Source organism: Nomia melanderi, unplaced genomic scaffold (assembly GCF_051020985.1).
Source record: "Nomia melanderi isolate GNS246 unplaced genomic scaffold, iyNomMela1 scaffold0115, whole genome shotgun sequence".
NCBI classification, from domain to species: Eukaryota; Metazoa; Arthropoda; class Insecta; order Hymenoptera; family Halictidae; genus Nomia; species Nomia melanderi.
In genome coordinates, this window is record NW_027475230.1 from 70,386 (window position 1) to 90,428 (window position 20,043).

At 45.6% G+C, this 20,043-nt stretch overlaps 3 protein-coding genes across 15 annotated transcripts; 2 read left to right on the plus strand and 1 right to left on the minus strand.

Moving 5' to 3' along the window:
* Positions 1-142: 142 nt before the first annotated feature.
* Positions 143-15,935, minus strand: bma (SCY1-like protein bma). 12 transcript variants are annotated; one of them, XM_076374100.1, is made up of 19 exons: positions 10,215-10,341; positions 8,695-9,889; positions 7,688-7,935; positions 7,481-7,615; positions 7,191-7,412; positions 7,006-7,126; positions 6,545-6,631; positions 6,292-6,437; positions 5,980-6,110; positions 5,755-5,869; positions 5,532-5,677; positions 5,268-5,421; positions 4,895-5,138; positions 4,648-4,816; positions 4,377-4,558; positions 4,233-4,289; positions 3,922-4,160; positions 3,385-3,659; positions 143-2,410 (listed from the first exon to the last, which is right to left on the minus strand). In XM_076374100.1, the coding sequence occupies exons 3-18, from the start codon at positions 7,838-7,840 to the stop codon at positions 3,399-3,401; spliced, it is 2,562 nt and encodes an 853-aa protein (XP_076230215.1). In that variant the 5' UTR covers positions 7,841-7,935; positions 8,695-9,889; positions 10,215-10,341; the 3' UTR covers positions 143-2,410; positions 3,385-3,398. The 12 variants fall into 12 exon arrangements, 11 of the variants coding, with proteins under 11 accessions (XP_076230215.1, XP_076230216.1, XP_076230221.1 ...); XM_076374101.1 differs by lacking the exon at positions 10,215-10,341 and having other exon boundaries at positions 8,695-9,488; positions 9,583-10,143; XM_076374106.1 differs by lacking the exons at positions 8,695-9,889; positions 10,215-10,341 and adding an exon at positions 15,135-15,935.
* On the plus strand, positions 10,523-13,785 carry LOC116425060 (DDB1- and CUL4-associated factor 11). 2 transcript variants are annotated; one of them, XM_031972257.2, is made up of 10 exons: positions 10,523-10,674; positions 11,203-11,323; positions 11,404-11,650; positions 11,725-11,871; positions 11,943-12,124; positions 12,209-12,301; positions 12,507-12,753; positions 12,867-13,022; positions 13,142-13,248; positions 13,330-13,785. In XM_031972257.2, the coding sequence occupies exons 1-10, from the start codon at positions 10,595-10,597 to the stop codon at positions 13,483-13,485; spliced, it is 1,536 nt and encodes a 511-aa protein (XP_031828117.1). In that variant the 5' UTR covers positions 10,523-10,594; the 3' UTR covers positions 13,486-13,785. The 2 variants fall into 2 exon arrangements, with proteins under 2 accessions (XP_031828117.1, XP_031828118.1); XM_031972258.2 differs by lacking the exon at positions 11,203-11,323 and having other exon boundaries at positions 10,524-10,674.
* Positions 15,936-16,043: 108 nt separating the features above from the next.
* Positions 16,044-19,773, plus strand: tan (C45 family peptidase tan). Its single transcript, XM_031972228.2, has 8 exons — positions 16,044-16,273; positions 16,834-16,968; positions 17,989-18,186; positions 18,332-18,442; positions 18,559-18,775; positions 18,913-19,153; positions 19,303-19,499; positions 19,609-19,773. The coding sequence occupies exons 2-8, from the start codon at positions 16,852-16,854 to the stop codon at positions 19,731-19,733; spliced, it is 1,206 nt and encodes a 401-aa protein (XP_031828088.1). The 5' UTR covers positions 16,044-16,273; positions 16,834-16,851; the 3' UTR covers positions 19,734-19,773.
* The last annotated feature ends 270 nt before the right edge of the window (positions 19,774-20,043 follow it).

Consider the following 20,043-nt stretch of genomic DNA (forward strand, 5'->3'; position numbering starts at 1 on the left):
TCGGTCGTCGGTTGATCGGTTCGCAACCCTTCGCGGAGCTACGCGCAGCCCCGCAGATAAAAGAATCGTCGTCGATCGTCTACAACGTATTCGCGACTGAAACGTTATTAAAGGTCGAATGAAACGCACACCAGAACAGACAGACTCGACACGCCGTTTCTCTTTATTGTATATAGTATTCTTTCGAAAGAAATACAGGAAAAATACATTCATGTCGATAATATTGAACAATGATCGAACGAGTCGGAAAAAAGGATAGATCGCGTGTTGTCTACGCGTCGATAATCTTACGGGAAACATGAAATTGGATTTGTTCCTCGTCAACACATATTTTCGACGAGACATCGAGATCGAACGATGCACTTGATACGTGGACGACTCGTCTAGAAGAATTCTAGTGTAGAATAGAACAACGACGACAAGCGACCATGTCGGCGACCATCTTGTAAACACGTTTCTTCTAGTAACACGAAGAAAACTAACCATGCACGTTCAACATATGTATGTAATGTACGAATGATCGGCCGACCGGTCGGAACGCTCGACGAAACGGTTTGCTCTCGCGAGAACCGTTGCAACGATGCAACGACGTTGCCGCAGTCCTGACCGCGCTCGTTACGTTATCCGCTACACGAGTTCGATAGCAAGTGTACGGCCGTCGAGGAAAACGAAAAGTTTTCGAAATCATTAGACTCGAGTGTTTGGAGAATTACCGAGGACTACGCCTCCTACGAATGATCATCTAGCAGGTACGCGTTCAAGAATCGACGCTTCGAGAGAACGATTGTTATTTCCCGATCGTAAATGACAAGCATTAAACGCGCGCAAAACACGCCGACAACGCGGATCTAGGAGTCGATCGGTTCGACTGCAACTGACCTATCGACGCTTCGACATTTGCTTTCAATATTTCTTAACGTACGAATACGCGTTAAATCTCACGAGTCTCTCTACCGATGCTTCCATTCGAATCGAATAAGACTTTGCCTAACGACTCGTGAAGCTCGAAAATGATTGTCGACGATTATCCGTGATTGTCCAAGATTGTCCAAGATTTTGCAATACCTAACCAAGATTGTTCAGAGTTGTCCGTGATTCGGTATCTAATTTTGGTCATGCCGGACCGTTCCGCGCAAACCTTAAGGACACTTGACTTGTTAGGTTCGCGTACTCTGAAAATTCTCGTTTCTACTCGTCCTCCCCCTTCATCCGTTTTCCCAATTTTTCTGTTTTTCTGTTTTTTTCTAGTTTTCTCGTTTTTCTCCTATTTCTCGTTTTCCGTTTTCGAAACGTCAAGTACGGTCGTCTTCTTTTCCAGCGCGTACTTGCGCTTCGAACGAGGTAATACCAGTATTCTCGCACGCATCGTATGGACATCGTACAAACGACTACTATCGAGTAGCGAATATTAAATATCGAATCAAATTACGTTTATCGAGGGCGGAATAATATTTTGAAGCACGACCGATTGACACTTTGGTACTTTGAAATGCGACCACCGAGATCTCTAAATTTCGTTAGGCTACCGCGCAAATAATTGCGCCCTTTGATATGTATCGATACATTTGCACCCCCCAATCCCAGAAATACCTTACGTTTCGCACCATCGCAGACTCGCGGTGCCCATTCTTTTTTACCCAGGCTGCGCGTGGGTATCGTATTCGTAACATTGCTTCTGCGCCGACAAACTTGTCGCGATCTTCGAGATTAGACGAACTTGCGTGTAATTTCGTGTAATTTCGTGTAATTTCGTGTAATTTCGTGTAATTTCGTGGTAACGCGAAATCACTTTTACAAAAATCTACCAGAAAATTGATAGTGCTACAATTGACATAGAATCTTGACATCCCGAATATTCTATTCTAGTTTGAATGAAAAGAGAAAGAGAGTCACGGAGAAAGAGAAAATTCTTCTGCCTCTACGGAGGCTATCGATACTTGCGGGTACACACAGTGGTATACACGATCGAAACACGAAATATAATGATACTTTCAACACTGTACTTGTGCATTGGAAACATTGGACGAACGTAAAGTATTCTATATGCGCGTGGAGCGCATTCGAACGTTTACTAAACGAAAGCCACGACACACGGTACGCGAGCAGTGGTAAGTTGTTGAAATCTTTCGTTTCACAGCGAGAAAAGAGAAATTCTTATCGATTAGATTTTAGGCCCTGAAATAAAAACGAGTTGCCGGGGCACATTACAATTCATCGAATGAAATATGCAACACCGATTTCCGCTTTCTCGCAATCCGATCCATAAAACATTAATGTGACTTTCTTGATTGTGCGATCGATTACCTCGTAACCTTGTCTCAACGATCGCTCGTTGCTTCGATACACGTTGGACGATTCAGCGTCTCGTTGTTACAGTTCCTGCGTCAAACTGTCTACTGAGGAACTGGTACTGCAATGGAACAGAAAACCGACAATTAGGACAATTAGGATTCTTCCGAGTCGATACGAAACTATCCCCGACCAACCTATCGATCGATGCGAGCACGTTTCCCATCTCTGTTCGCAGACGGAAAGACGTCTCTGAATGTACAACTAATATCGTCAGATTCGAGCACTGTATCGATTGGTTGGTCCATTCGGGAAATGATCGAATAGCAAAACTAGTCGCAAAGCGTAATTACACGTCTAGGCAAATGAACGAGAATATTGGGAACAGTCGGAAACCAAGTCGGAAACCAGGAGGAATAAACAGAGAGATGGAAACAGATAGAAGAGCGGGGAGGGGCCGGAATTGACAATTTCGAAAACAAACTATCGCAAAAGCACCGAGCATGCACAACAAACGCATACGTATATTTGTTTTGCGCAGTACGAGTCTACTAAGCAACTATCCACGATGGACCTGAGATGGGTCCTAAACTGGAATTGTTGGCTAAACACGCGAAATCGCGCAACGTGCCTCTCGTTGTCGAGACGACAAAGCTATTATACACTTTTTCTCGAATAATCGGAAACAAGTGGTGTTCACTGTGACACAAGCACGCGGCACGACCCGAGTTTCGAGAGTCAAGTCCGCACGAAGGAAACGGGAAACGCAGTAATCGAAACAAGGTAGAGAGAGAAGCGAGTTTCAGGAGAATCAAGCGACAAGATCGCAACTAAATAGGAAAGATGAGGTAAAAGGTAGAAGGCGACGAATAATGGCCGGGTAAGTTTTACAGCAGCGAGACTCGTTCCAACCGTACACACGGTATTACCATGCTGGACAGCTAGACGCTATTCGGATAGCCAATATTCGTCGCCGACGCCTCCGAATACACGGTTGTTGAGTCACGACCGCTCTATCGCTAGTAGGTACGCGTTGTGCCAAATAGAAAAAACGAGAGCCGTTGCGACGACGGATAAGCTACTGAGTATCCTTACACTGTAACGAAGGGTCAGTGGGAAAGCTGTCCCGATAGCTGGAGTAATGGAGAGAGTGTTGGTGGTTGTGGTGGTGGTGGTAGTGGTGGTGGTCCATTGAGGTTCAGGCAGATGGGGAGTTGTTGTCTTACCATGCTGGACCCAACCTGCTGCAGCAGTCCGGTACCCTGTTGGGGCGACGTCGACGAAACCGACGGACGTCTCGAGCCGCGTATACTGTTCATGCTCGAGCTCCACAAGTGTGGGACGCTGCTACTGGTAATCGGCATACCTCCCTATCGAACGCAAACAAAACTTGCACAATTTCCTCCGTTGCTCGCCACGTTACTTGTTTCTTATCGTTACCAACGACCCACTACCGCGAGCATACTCGCATACCGCGAGTACGGCACCTCCGTATCCTATTACCTACCTTGGTATCTTTTGCCATTGATAGCAATCTCCGCCTACGTTACGCGTATCGTATATCTTGGATATCGTATCCTACATTTTCTATGGAAAATCGGCATGCCAACAGAAAAGTAAAAGGTGCGATACCGTGGGAGGTGACAAATTGATGCTGGATTCGCGCTTGTCTTGCGAACCAGTACTCGAGTGCCGTCGAAATGGTAATCCACCACCGGGTGTCCCACCTGGCGAACTCACGCAGGACTGCACCACGCGTATCTTTGGTGCCATTAGAGTAATATCCGATGAACGTCGACTCGAAAAGGCATTCGCCACCCTGAGGAAGTTGTTGTCGTTCTTCGACGACGGCGAGAACCAACCCAACACAGCTGACAGATTTAATGCGCAATTAATGGAGTTTTACCTTCGAATCGTTTTCATTTCAATCTTTCACCGCTTACCGGCCATCGAATTTTTTCTTGTCATGTTTTCTGCCGACCTTGTCATCGATATCGAACCTGAACATCGTTGACAACAAACAAATCCCACGATTACGGATTACGAACGAAGGGTCACGGATCCGAGCGCGATCGCGGGATTCTTACCTATGCTCGTTTTCCTAGCCATGTCTTCAGCGGAGGACGTCTTTCTCTGTTCGATTCGGAGATTCGGTATATTGAACGTCGGGGCATGCATATTATTCGTGCTGTATTGATGTCGTAAACTCCAATGTCTTTCCGGACTGGACAGAGACAGGTTGTCCAACGACAACTGATTCCGCTGAGTCCTGGAGGTTTAAAACGAGGAGAAAAAGAAGCGGAAACCGGTGGAAATGGATTCTCTCGACTGTAGACGAGACGAAATGATGACCGTTACCTCTCGATGTGACTGAGCATGTCTTGCAAAACTTTGTGAAGTAGTTCAAATTGCTCGAGGTTTAAAGCTGAATTGACCGTTTGAGGTAGCAAGGAGGGCATTGCTCGAGTTGCCATCCAGTTCGCCGTCAGCCCATACTTTTTATCGGTCAACATTAATCTATAAATTTCTGGTATCGGCTCGAGTCAGTAAGAGCGACGCAGTGTAATAAAAGGGCGCATGTATAATAATATCTATGTATACTTACTTACAACCCTAAAAATAACCTCCGGCTCCTGAAGGTTCGCGTTGTACAACAACGGAAGGATTAAATCGACAATTTCCTGCTTCTCTAGCCGGTTCAGAATGCAAGGAATCACGTTCATCAGCACTCGCGGGTCAACCGAATTTTGTTCAAACGCTTGAAACAACTTTGGAAATATGATATTTCGAACGGCCTCGTCGTCTTCGATGTACTCGGTCACGTTCGCCACGGCTACGAACGCCGCCGTCTACGAGTGAAAGTGTTCCCAATTAGCAAATGTAGCCAATTATTTTTCCCATACCTCCTTTCCTCCGCCTTCGTTCGCGCGGTTGGTACGTCCGTATTTGTGCTTTTCGAATTGTTTCGCGCTACCCACCTGTACCTGAGTAGTGGAATTTTCAAAAGATTCGTAAAGAAAACGAAGCACTTCTTTCTCCCTGTACTCCCGTGGTGTCTTCTCTAGTATTAGATGTAAATTCTCCAACAGCGTGACCGTTCCTTGGACCGACTTGCGATTTGCGAAAAGTGTCCTGCGGAAACGATACGATACGATATCTGTAACGTGGTCGAGTTCGACTGCTGCGGACAGAGAATAGAGGAAGGAATTCCTATATGTACATACGTGCTACACGATACATACCTCAATGCGGGGAATACGATACAATTGTATTCCTCTTGCGTACTCTTTTCTACGATATAGAGCACTGGCTGTAGAACAGCTGACTGAACTTCCTGACTTTCTAGTTCAGTTTCCAGGTAAGTCCAAATGTGTTGATACCACAGCTTCTACGAATGGAAAATTGCTTATTAGTTGGCAGGTATTAGTCAACGCAACAAGGTATTAGTTGGCAACGAGCAATTACCTTTGGTATATACGGCAATATTCCTTTGAGAGTAGTCGTGTAAAAATGCTCCCTCTGCAGCACGTTTTTCATTTTGCTCACGTCCAAGAATTGAAGTCCATAGACCGGCGGATCTCTGAAAAGGCGGCGAGTCTCGATGGAAGATCGCTCTCTCGAACAATAACGGATGCTTCTAATAAATTGGACGCATCGAACAGATAGGATAGGTTGATTACCATTACGTACTGAAAATATTTCATCAGCAAGAGAATTTGAACGGTCGGTCTTTGTGCCGGGTCGTTGTGCAACAGACGACTAACAGCTTCTCGAAGCGGAAGTGGAATCAAAGGCAACATCACGTCGACTTGTTTCTGAAGCTGCGGTGCAACAACAGAATGAAAAATGCCAGTTTCGAAGGACGCGGTGTCGTCACGGTCATGGAGATGATCGCGTTCGATAGCGAAAGAGAAAAGAGGAGGCTTGGAAAGAGAACACGCGTGTCGAGTAGGAAGAATTTCTTAGGAAAGTCGACGAAAGTAAACCCGTGATATCACTCACGTTCTCTATTTGCTTGAGGTATTCGGAGCAACTGTGATTCGCTTGAATCAGTGGTCGACCTTGATTGAAAATCGCGCAAATAGTCATGCCGAAGCTGTACATGTCGCTGTAGAAGCTTCCCTGTTTCTTTTGTTGTATTTCTGGAGCTAGGATCGCAACGTTACACGTCACGGTTCAAATACGTACAAATTAAGGAACAGATGGAGAATAAAATTCAACACTGAAGTGGCTGCCAGCAGATTGGTATTCTTACCGATATAATCGAGATTAGGCTGTGTCATTTTCGGCGCATGTTTCGTCCACGGTTGTACAGACATTGGCATGTCATTGGCATTCTCTACTATAGGGAAACAAACCAGACGTTAAAACGGATCGATCGAATGGGCCGATAAAACGGTAACAATAACCGTAATATCAACGCAACGTCAACATCGATATCTCGACAAGAGCGAGAGCGAGAGCGAGAGCTAGAACGAGAGAGAGAGAGAGAGAGAGAGAGAGAGAGAGAGAGAGAGAGAGAGAGAGAGAGAGAGAGAGAGAGAGAGAGAGAGAGAGAGAGAGAGAGAGAGAGAGAGAGAGAGAGAGAGAGAGAGAGAGAGAGAGAGAGAGAGAGAGAGAGAGAGGCAAAGAGAGCGAGAGCTAGAACGAGAACAAAAGAAATAGCAACAACAGCAACCAGAGTGGCAAAGGCAACAACGACAGCGCGCAACTTACCGATAAACTCCAGTCCAGATAGCTTCCATGTGCCCCTCTTCGTAATTATAATACTAGCGGGGCAAACGTTTCTATGAAGAACTTTGCCGGTCCCGTGAAGAAACAGCAGAGCTTCGGTGATCTGTCACGCGTAAACAAAGAATTATGTAAACGCCGATTTTTTCAGCGCGTTCGGCCTTTCTCACCTGCAACAGTCCGTATTTGATCTCAAAATCGAGCAACTCGTATTCCTTCGCGAAAGTCGTACGATGTCCGGTAGCCGAAGTACCGTGTTTCGTTACATTGCTCGACGATTGGTCGAGATTGCTTGCCCGCTGCTCCTGATAAGCCAGAACGTTCGCGAGGCTGGCGAGAACAGGTTCCGAAGCGAACGCCAGACTGTCCGCGCATTCTTCGACTTTGTACGCCTGTCGAGCAACAACGAGCGACGAGTTCTACAGTGAACAGCAATGCAACAACACGATCGAATCTTCACCTGAAGTAGTTTCGGATGAGAGAACCGTTCCATCTTTTGCGCAGCTTTCCGTAGTATATCCGTAACCATCTCTTTCCGCTTGCGCTTGTAAAGTTTCTCGACCGACCTCTTGTCGAACAGAAATATCGAGACTTCCTGAAATGCATTTCGCTCGTGAATGCTGCCACGGGGTAATGGAATTCTAGCGACAGGCTCGTTTTCGGTCACCTTTCTATCCGCTTTCGCGTATCCATCGTATATGCGCCAAGCGTTTTCGGGACCCGCAGTGGCCGACTGCTTCCCCACGTCGTACAAATTCTGCAGAGGATCCGGAAGGAGAACGCTCGGCGTCGAACCACTAGCCCTCGACTTGGCGAACATGACTCGGCAAACTGTGTTTTCCTTCGATCCTCAGATTCTTCGAGCCTCGAGGTTCATCAGACGACTCGCTCTCGCGCTCTTTGCTACTCCTATAGCTTGAACAATCATTAATAGCGTGCAACTGTGAAAACGATATCATCGACGGTGGACGAAAAGAAATCTGACCCTGTACCGCGTGCACGGATTCGCTATTGATCGGCGGTTGTCGATCTCTCGCGTCCGAACCGCTTCCCTCTGTTTCAACGGAACTTGCACCGAATCTCCGTGCGTCGGCAACGTTCGATCGAACACGATTTCAAAAGACGAACCGATCAGCTTTCGTAGTCGCGTCGACTATGATTTCACGGGAAAACCGAGCAATCCAAGGGAGCGCGCGTTCAATGGCAAAATCAATCCTCGAGGTACGATCGATCGCGGATGGAACGTTCCTCGACGACGAGGAGAACCAAGGATAACGGGAGTCGGGGTCGATTACGATTTAATCCAGCCTTAATCGATCCGAGTTTAGCCCGCGTCTGGAGGAGTCGACGTCGACTGTAAAGAGAAAACGAATCCGACCACGGGCCTGGAACGTTCAACGTTACGTCGCACATACGTACGTCGACCCAGAAACCGGAGACTAACGGAAGAGGCGAACTCGCCGCAGTGGCCGTGGCGGTTACGAGGACTGGGGCGATTCCGGCGACAGTGCAGATGACAGTGCAGATAACAGTGCAGATGACAGTGCAGATGACAGTGCAGATGACAGTGCAGATGACAGTGCAGATGACAGTGGCGATGACAGCGGCGGCGGATGAACGAGCGAATCGAAACGAAAGAAACGGCGAGTCGATTCGAACGCGAGAGTGGCTCACCTGTTGCGACGCGAACGGGAATCGTGCAGCTCGCGTAAGAACGGCAGAAGCGGCACCAAGAAACCGAAAGAAGGGTAATATGCGCGATGCGCGATCACTCGGAGCACGCGCGCCCCGCGCGAGAACCCGCCAGGAATCCAAAGGAACGAGCCGAATACGATCGACGTCGCGATCTCACCGCGATGGAATTGCCGTCATCCTTCCCTCCAGGATCCAACCATTCCTTCCCCGTCCTTTCCTCCTTGGTCGATTGCCGCTTTCCTGCTTCGGTCTGTTCACCCCCTCGGGTTGTCTCGAACGCGTCGGACGTTGCGTTTCCTCTTCCTCGTTCTTCCTTTTTCTCTCGTTCCGTTCGTAAACGTCGTCGACGTGTCGCGGTCGTCCTCGTCGTTGCCGCCGATCCTGTCCTCGACGATCAGCTTAGCGCAATTGTTGCACGCTCTACCCTCTCCTTGTCTTTACTCTCGTCCTGGGGAATGACGCTGTCGATGTCGCAAGAATCAACGATCCCGTCATTTCTTGCGAAAACGAGAAACTTGCGAGCAGGTGATAATGCGACGCATGCGCGCATACTCCGCTCCCGGTTACGGCTTTGACCACGACCCCGGCTTCAGCTCTCGTTCCGACTCTGATTCTGGCTCGAGCCAGGCTGCGAACCATTACCCGAAACTTGCGCACCTCCGCTCGAACGAGATACGTACGAATACGAGCTCGAATTCGGAAACTAACGGATCGCCGTTCAGCTGCCAGGTGTCTCGGGTTATGGGCTGCGATTCTCAGGTTACGGATCACAGCTATGGGACACAAACGTGAAAGAGGGAAAGACGGGGAGCACGGGAGATTCGAGTACTTTGTACGCTGACGTACAATTTTTCCAATGATACGTACGTTGTTCGCGGTGGATTTCAGATTGTTCGACCTTGAATTATCATTACGAATTGCCTTCCGCGTTCTGCAGTTCGTAAACTAACGCGCGCTATCAAATTCGACACGATAGTACTGTACGTGGACTTTGCAGCGACCGGTCCCTTGCAACGGCTCGTTTCTATCCGTCGTAGAAACCCACATAGACTGTCCACTCGTTGCATTTTTCTCGGAATATTCTCCCATCGCAACCTCATATTCAAACTATCGATTGAGTCGAGTAAATTGCCGAGCAAAACTAACGCGTAGATTAATCGTTTTGCAACGACATCTGGAAAATCGGGAGAAAAGGTGCGATTAATCGCGATTAATCACGATTAATCGCGAGAAATTACGCGAAACGTGGAATATCGATCATGTGTACCACGTGCATTTACGCGAATCAATCGGACGAAACTTGTTCCATTTATCGAAACTCGAATGCACTAATCTGTACGTTTCGTTTGTGAGTTTTTGAAATTTTCGGAATTTCCTCAATTTACCCGACGTTCCCAACGCTTGCTCGGCTCGTCCATTTTCAAACAGTTCGAACCAACCAGTCTGTCGAATTTCGAAATCGTGGATGATTTCGAGATTTGAAAACTGCGATTACGTACGCCGTGTTCGCGCCATCTCTCTTCTCCCCTCCTCGCGACACACGCGTGCACACACACGAACACGCGAGAAACCATCTCTGCACTCTTTTTATTGTCCAAGGTTTCAAAGCGTTTATTCGGAAGATAGTACTATCTGTAAGGCCAACATTTCGCTCGATTCGAATTTCCGTAACGACGAGTTTTCACGTGTTTCGGCGTACTGGCGAGAAGCGTATCTTCATTCAGTTTCTTCTCCCCTCCGCGTCGGTAACTTCTCACGCGCTCACTCGTTCCTGTCATCGTCTGTTTCAACTGTCATAGTCACTGCACTAACGCCATCAACCCTTGGACGTTTTCCTTGTTTGCTTTTAGACGGTAAATAAGATTCGTTTGTTCCCTGCATGGGAGGCATTAATTCCCGGACTATGGACATCGAACATGATCGAGGGTTGGCCGCTGTCTTGCAATACTTGATACGCAGGTTGGTTGAACGTTATCTCGTCGTCGAAACATTTAATATCGTCCTGGATCTTTTCGCACTGTGTGTGCGTACATCTGTTCGCTCGCGTTAATGTGTAACAGGGAGATGGATGGAGAGAGAGACAGAGGGACAGAGAACGACCGAGAGCGAGAGAGATGCTCCAAGAATCGGGATGGGAAAGAGAAAAAGAGAGACACTCGGTGCGAGAAAGAGAAAGAAACCGAGAGAAATTCTAACCTCTCTACGTAATTTATAGTCGTTCTACGTTTCATCGTAAACTGCGCGATCATTCGAATCAGAGTCCAATCTTCCGAATCTTTCGATGAATCCTCGCTTCCTTTCCGCACGGAAATTTCCCTTCAGATTCGTTTGTTCGTTTGTTCGTTTCAAACGGTTTGCCGAATCTCCAGAAAATCTCTCTTCTCTCTTGGGACTTTTCAAATCCAAACGTCCCAATCTCTTCATCCGTCTCCCTTCGAAACAAACCAGCGAATCAAACGTCTAATTCTTTTCGTTCAACCGTTCCAGCGGACAACTACACATCGTACCCTCGGATCACGATGACTCGGACGAAGAATACGTCGCGAATTCGCAATCTCCGAGATTTACATCCCATTTACATTTATATCCAAATACATCCAGATTAGATGTTCGTTGCTACGTATTAAATGTTCTGTACATGGAACAATTCTCCGCCGACGTGGTTTTACATTGCCCGTTTCCTTTCAGAGAAGCGAAATCAGTCTAGCTACCAAACAGGCCTGTGGATTTGTAAGCGATATCGATAAGCGCAACATTTCTGTCACATCTATGATTCAAAGGAGGGCGCTGGGCCCTGGTTTCAGTACCGGAGAAAGATGCAGAATAAGCAGTAGTTTCTTGCCAAATAAAATGCACCAAGTAGCCAAGTACAGTGCTAAAGCGTTTTGCGGTTCTTACTCCAAAGACGGAAGATTCTTTTTAACTGCCAGTCAAGGTAACGCTGCTCCCACCTAGTATCCCTATTCTGCGACTTTAAGCTTTCTCTCTGACCCCTTCTGTTCACCGTAGATAAATTTCTACGCCTCTATCGAACCCACGACGGAGACTTTTTAGAGTTCAAGACGATTCTTGCAAGAGACGTCGGATGGAGTATCTTGGACACTGCTTTCAGTCCCGATGGCAACTATATCGTCTATTCCAGTTGGTCGGAATGTCGTAAGTCGTTTCTACGAAAACAATACACCGATCTCTATAGCCATAAAACATTCCAACACCTTTCTTTTCAGTATATTTGTGTCCTGTTTACGGAGACTCGTGCGCACAAGAATCGTTGTCTCTGTGTCCGGTGGATCGAAGGTTTTGCGTATTTTCTCTTGTCTTTTCTAGCGACGGCCGAGAAATTCTGGGTGGAGCAAACGACGGTTATCTCTACGTCTACGACAGAGAATGTCATCAACGTGCCTTTAGGGTTCGTATGTGTGTCTTGGCGTACAAGCGTACATTACCGGACGTTCTTGTGTCATCAAGCTTTCTTCGTTTGTCTTTCTTCTAGATCGAAGGTCATAACAATGATGTAAATGCTGTTGTTTTTGCCGACAATACATCGCAAATTCTATACAGTGCCGGTGACGACGGTCTTTGTAAGGTATCGTTAACCTCGTTCCTCATCAATTCAACGTTCATTGCTCCATCTTTGTTTTTTTCTTCCTTCTCCCTTGCTCCCTATTTTCTCGTTCGTTTATTTTTATCATCTACATTTATTTTTCTATAATACTGTTCTTTCCTTCCATTTCATTTCATTTCATTTCATTTCATTTCATTTCATTTCCTCCCATTTTCGGCTTACATAGGTGTGGGACAGGAGAACGTTGAATGAAACGGATCCACATCCAGTGGGAGTTTTAGCCGGTCACATGGATGGCATAACGTACATCGATCCTCGAGGCGACGGCCGATATCTCATCACAAACAGCAAAGATCAAACGATCAAACTATGGGACGTACGTGCGTTTTCGGATCGCAACGGTGAATTGAATACACGCAAAGCTGTCGCGAATCAAACTTGGGATTACCGATGGCAACGAGTACCAAAGCGAAGCAAGTATTCATTTAACAATGTACAGTTTTCTGTGCCATCAGCTTGTCGTTGTTATCCAAACTTGGTTTCCGTACTCTGACGTTTCTACTCAATGTTCATTCTCTAACCATAGTACATAAAGCGAAGCATATGTTGGAAGGTGACACGAGCATTATGACCTATCGTGGACACTCGGTTCTTCAGACGCTGATACGTTGTCACTTTTCCCCTTCCTCGATTACCGGTCAGAGGTACATATATACAGGATGTGCCGCGGGACGTGTAATAAGTAAGTTCTTTCTTGAAATCAATCGAGTCTCTCGGAACTGCCGAGTGTCTTGAGCTCTGCATGCTGTTCTTTCGAGAGTTCGTACGAGAGATAGGTCGTACAATGTTTTGCAATTTCAGTATACGATGTTTTAACGGGTCGAATAGTCAGTACTCTGGTTGGACACAAAGGATGTGTACGCGACGTCAGTTGGCATCCGTTTCATCAAGAGATCGTTTCAACTTCTGTAAATATCGCGTTCACGATACATTGAACATTCCGTAAAATTAAAAATATTTCCCGTATACCAACGTTCGGAACCTTTCAGTGGGATGGCGCGATCGTCAGTTGGCGGTACGCCGGAAAAACAGCCCTCGACAATTCTGATTCGGAAGAAGAAAACGACACGGAATCACCTCCGCGAACTTTAAGACGAAGTCAACGAATAGCTGCTCAAAGGGCGAAACATGCGGCAGCCTGTTGAGAATCGTAGTCATCTGGCGGGTAACTGGATCTTCTCGGAATCAATTCAGTCTTTTCGTTCCTACGGGGAAGGAGTTAGTGCTCGATATTTGTCGACAGGATATTTTTGTATCGATCAGTGTTGCACATCGACATTCAGGAGACTAACTTTCTTCTATAAGACTGAGTTATTACTGATTGCACGCAGGCCTCTGTGGAGTCAACGTCGTGATACTTTGCCCATTGTCATGGCACATTATCGAAATAAGACTTAAAGACCGTTGAAAATCTGACCAGAACATAATTCATGCTAGAAAACTCATTTTTGTCGACCCCGATTTATTAATATCGAACGTTGCTTCCCCTAGCCTCCTCCCTTTCTTTCGCTCTTTACCTTTTTCCTTCCTACCTTGGACAATTGATCCGTTGAACAGCAAGGAAAATTTACGCAATTGAAAACCGCGATTCTTCCGTAACCGAAAGGTTACCAATCTTTTCGTTTCGCGTGCTGCTTCGATCGAAGGAAAAAGGCGTTCTACGAGTAACAAGAGTATTATTTTTGTAACCGTTAGAAATTTTCATTCTTGTTTATTATCAGGATCCATGAGAAAACGTTGATTCAGTGTATGCGACACGTTGATAGCGTTTCGCGAGTAGCGACAGACGAAACCAGGAACGAGGTAAAGAAAGAGAAGAGTTGAGAAAGATGTCCATTGTTTCTACGAGACGTAGCTATGTTTCAAACAGATTAGAAGTGAAAATGATCGTACGTCAATTTACACGATGCGTGGTCTATAAGGTATCTTTAAGTTTTGCGACCCAATTCCCAAAAATGTATATACATATATGTACACACACGGGCGCGCGTGTTCGTACACGGACACGGCAAACACGATTCATGCACACGCGCGCGCGCGCACGACTCGTACACACACACACACACACACACGCAGACACACACGAATCCGTGCGCGTATACTTACGGTGTATACTAATAAATTGTTAAAAAATAATAATATATTTGTCACTTTTATTTTTCCCATCAAACGACATCGAGACGAACACAGCAGTCTTCCAAAGACTCGACAGAAATAGGAACATCGGTTAAAGATGCATGCGAGTAAGTTATTTATCGTTAACAGTCGTTGATCGTTTAATACTGTTCGCGTTATGTATAACTAACGTATGATGATGCAATCCGTGAAGGTTCTAGGGAAGCCGTAAAAAGGGAACCATGCATCGCTCTTGTCTCTTTATAGCTGTGAAAAGACAAAGAGAGGCATTTGGAAGCCAGAATAATGGCTGGTCGTGCGATAGAAAGTATTTGTATCCATGTATACGGGGTTTCTTTACACTGGTGCGCATAATCATGATACGACTAGATGTGTCTTATTTTTCGAATTTTATTTACAAATTCTAATGTACGAAAGATCGTATTCTTTGCATGTATCGCTTGGTTGAATATAGGTTTGGGACAGAATTTGCCGAGAGATTAAACTGTATTACCGGAGAAATGTATTTTCGACGAAACGCTGCGTCGATAGATCGCGTAAACACGTTTCCTTTCCATTGAACGTATCTAACGCGTTTGACGCAAATGGAGGAATAAACAGTGGATGATTTTTAGTTTTACTCCAAGCCACGCTATTCTTCTGTTTCCGTTGCGGTTACCTTTCGCTTCTTCTGGAGATTAAGACTCTTCTGGATTCCGTGAGCGTTGATATCGACGAGAAGGAGGCGCGATAGAACGTATAATTTACGTGCAACAAAAGGTACAACGTACATCGCGTATAACACTCGCGAAATAGAGGAAAGCGCCGTAATAAGTATCTCATGGGTACTCGGTTAGGTTGATGCGAGTGGTCGCAACTACATTTCCTTTAATGGAACACACGAACGGCAATACAATTACGAGAAGGTAATCGTGCATTTACGTTTCGAATTTAATGGAAGCGCAAGAAAGGATCGATCCTTTGAACGCGAATGATCGATCGATGCAAGCATCCAGACCTGGTAGACGCGTTAAACGCGATACGCATTCGTGATAGAAACCCGAGCGCAGTATTGTTACTTGTCCTGTAAAAGGAAAGAGCGATCACACGAGAGTTACGTTTATATTCTAGATCGGATCCTCTAGCCAACTTGATTACGGGCAATGCGCATATCGTGCCGTAGAAATGAAATCTTCCCACCTTAAAATGCAATTCCTCCCTAATGAACGAAGGAAACGTTGCTTCGATCAAATTGCCGCGAGCGAATATCGCGAGATCGCATTCTGTAGTAATACTATAATATATACTGTACGCGTCTCGAAGAATCAAGATTTCCCCCGAGTCGCGGGTCTACGGTTCACAATTGGAAGGAAATGTCGAGAAAGAACGTTAAGGGCCTGTAGAACAAGATTACATGGTGGCAGCGATGTCAGTGGTACTGGCAGCATAACACATTCCTAACCGAAACGCCGCGTCGGGGAATACTTTTTCCCCTGGAGGTGACTCGACTATCCATACCGCACAGCTCTGCTAATCGATGGAAGTCGATAAAAGGTAGATTAGACAGACTTACAGTCTTCGTAACAGTAACTTCGGGAGACACTGATCGTAAGTCGTCAGTCGTGCAACGCTCATTGCCGTTGGAACGACGTTCGAACACACACACACACAGTTTCTCTGAAATACCTTTGCGTTGTCGCGAATTTCTATATTTTCGATTTCCACAATCTTTCTTCAAGCAACAGACACACTCGCACATTCATTTCAGCGCAGATTAGTCTACGAGACGTTCAAGAGCAAAGACAGTTGCAAGTGCAGGTATGTTTGCCGAACGCGAATCTGTGGTGCATTATTCAAAGATCCCTTCTACGTGTATCGCAATGGGGCCCCGTCGATAGAATGGAATAGAATATCGTAGAAAAGATTCCTTTACAATTCCGTTATCCGCTCGTATTTTCGCGCGACGCCTACCGCGGTTAATAATTTATCAATATATTTCGAGGACAACAGAGTCGCGAGAAAGCGATAACATCAGAAAATTCACGAAACGAATCAACTAGTCTACGCGACTCGTAATCGCGTCCCACCACTTGCAACTGATAGTCAAACGAGGGCAACTCGTGTGTTTCTTAACGTGAATTTATCTCTGTATACTTGCAATCGGTCGGAACGAGGAGGGGAATGGGAGAAGGCAGTGGGACGCGATTTTTAACGATACCGAAAAATACCGAAACCCGCCTCGATCGAGAAGTCGCCTGAAACTCGGAAAGGGGTAGAGATAACGCGTTACCAGAGAACAAATAGCGTCCCGATATGCGATATTGACATTTTAACCGTAACGGAAGAATTATTTGGCTAACCCAGACTGTTCGGAACAGGTAACTTCTGCGCGCGAAATGACGGCGCAGGAAATTATTTCCGAAAGTAGATGCCAGGCAAATGATATTGGAAGGAGGCAAGCGATTCCTGTTATTTACACAAGAGGCACTCATTACGACATCGGTTTCGATATCGTAAGAAAATTCAATCTCTTTGATCGGATTCGCGTCTACATGTACCGCGTTCATAGGTATCCGAGTAGCTGCAAGTAGGTACCTACGCGTGTATCTATCCACTCGCACTTCTGTTTACCTCACCGTTGACAACTAACAAACGAAACGTTCAAAACGAAACGAGAAGAAACTCATTAGGCAACCAGATACTAGTTATATAAATTGGTGGCGGGATAATTGCAATTGCGATTGTGCCCGCAGATACGAGAGGAAACGACGAACGCGGAAAACATTTCCGTCAGGTGTAAATCGAAGTCGTTCTATTTTATCCCGAAACGATGAACGAGATAGCGTAGCAAACCTTTTCAAACATTCGGACATTTCATTATTAATCGTTCGAATCGTTCTCGTTAACCGTCGAGTACCCGACCTGCCTTCCGAGTCGCGATTCGTGGATAGGGTGCGCAGCCTCTGAAACCTGACCGCGAAAGTTATGCGGACACGTAGGTACCTGCTGCACGCATGTAACGCATACTCGCATCTGAAAATTCGACCCGAACCGAATCAACGTTTCGCACGTTTCGACTTCCAACCTCGAGTCGCGAACCTCGTTGCTACGATCGGTTATTATCGGCCGACCCCCCCCCCCCCCCATATTCTACATTTACTTGGGAAATCCCCAAGAGATTCGCGTGCGTCTGTATTGCTCGTCCAAAACTCGAATCATTTTCGCACCTTGTTTCCAAGACATTGAATACGTTGCGCAACGAGAATTCTCCGTTACATAATATTTGAATCAAGCCGCGGTATGTAACTCGGTAAAATGATGTATGTAGTTTTTCTAATAATGTGCGTCGACTTACGTGCGACACGTCAGAATCTTGGCTCGGAATACGATCGAACTTGATCGATATATCTATTGTTATTTCTATTGTTATTCCTATCTTTATCGTTATCGTTGTCATTGTCGTTGTCGTTATTGGTATTAACGCTGCTTTTGAGTTTAGGACGATAAAGATCGCCGATTCTATTTTCTGTCAGGGGCGCACATTTTCCGGAATAATTAGAAACTTCGTGGAGATATATCGACCTCTGAATGAAACGTACTTGCCGCTGTACGAAACCGAAGCCGGGAAGAAGATTTACGAAGAAACTCTTAGCTGTGTGGAACAGCAGTTTCCGGGTTATCTCAGGGAAATCCAAGGAACGGCCGATGGAGCGAACGTTCCTTTTCACAAGGTAAATCGAGTAAATCGCAACTTTCACTTGAAGATCAACTTCTTTTAGAATTCTTACCGTTCAACTTGCATTTGGAGTTTCGCAGAACACGAGTAAAGTATTTTTAACGAGAAAGCTTTTCCTATTCCCTTGTACATCTTCGTAGTTATTTCTAATGCATCTGGATGACATCGTGCTGAACGCGGCGAAAACGCAAGTCCCGACAAAAGACTTACCTATCGGATGTTCCACAGTTTCATGTAATCAGCCAGGACAGGTAAGCGAAAGTACGAAAATGAACAATAGTCGAGTTTATGGAAACATGCGGTCTATCGGTTGTTGCACGTCCTTTTGTCCCATACTTCTGTCGACATCTTACACGCTCCGAAACAGGAAATCTTAGGTCACAACGAGGATGCGTTGAGCGAAACTTTAAATCATTGGTACTTGGTTTCTGCGCATCTGCTCGAACCAGGTTACCAGGAGGAAAAATTCACATCTTTGAGTTACGCCGGATTTTTGCCAGGATACACGATGGGTTACAATCATCACGGTCTCGTTTATACCATCAACACTTTGAGCGCTGCAAACTTAAGGTCTGGTAAAACGCGTACGTATCCTCGCTCCGACATCCGACTGGACACAATGTGCCCGTCGCGTCGCCCCTACTTGCCCTCTTTCTTTGTTCGCTGCTTCACGCTCTACGCGATCTTGACCAGACAAACCAATTCGAATCTCTTTACGCAGCCAGGTACTTTTTGGCTCGTGCACTTTTGGGTGCGACCGATTACGATCAAGTTCAACAGATACTGAAAAACGATGGCTTTGGCTCGGCTGAAGGGTTTTCGGTGAACATGACTTTTTTAACGCAACCAGGGAACCGAATGTTTTACAATATCGAGGTTGCTCCCTGCGACAACGATGCGATACAATCGCAACTAAATATCCTGAACGTCAATCCCGGAGAAAACACTTTCCACTGTAACAAGTGAGCGCACTATGTACTTATATGTGCATACTTAGTTCCTTCGCTTCCTTCTGAAAGTTTCCGTTTCGTGACACGCGCTACTCCCCGCGGCTCCGTTACCTGTTTCTTTGCAGCGTCTTCTTCTCAGAACGTACAAATTCCATTTTCAGATATCTCCGACTAAAAGTACCGGAAGTTGAAGGACTTATCATAGATAGCAGCATTCACAGAATGGAAGCGATTTGCAAGCATCCTTCCCCGAAATCTCGTCAAGACGTCATCGATATTCTAAGCGATCAGACTGGCGATCAATACAGGGTTTACCAAGAAATTAAACAAGATGACTACGTCAAAACAATCGCTACTGGTACGTTTCTCTACTCTTTCTTTACTCCCGCAAATTTATCAACGTGTCCGTTCATACACACGTTACACGTACAGTAATACTGATAAGCGATTCGATCTGTGCTCGTCAGGTATTTTCGATTGTACCGAAAGAACGTGGTCCATTTATACGGACAAACCAAATTCTACGGAGCCAATTTTGGTAATAGCTTTGCAGATAGACGACCGCGGCACATCGTCGACTTCTTCCATGTAAAGTCAATGAAATTAATACATCTCTATAGATGCATTCCTAACTGATTGCGAGTCTCCAAACTATTCGAACCGCAACGAATAAACGATGATGCGTACATTTAATTGTTCACCATTATACGATTATGTATCGATTATGCATGTACATTGTCTCTTATTATATAGAAATATACAAACATACAAATATATATATATATATATATATATTCTTTTTCTCACGTCTTTTATTATGACAAATCTTTTACAATCTTTTGAAAACTACGGAAATAAGTGTAATATGTATATGTATATATATATATATATATATTTATTTA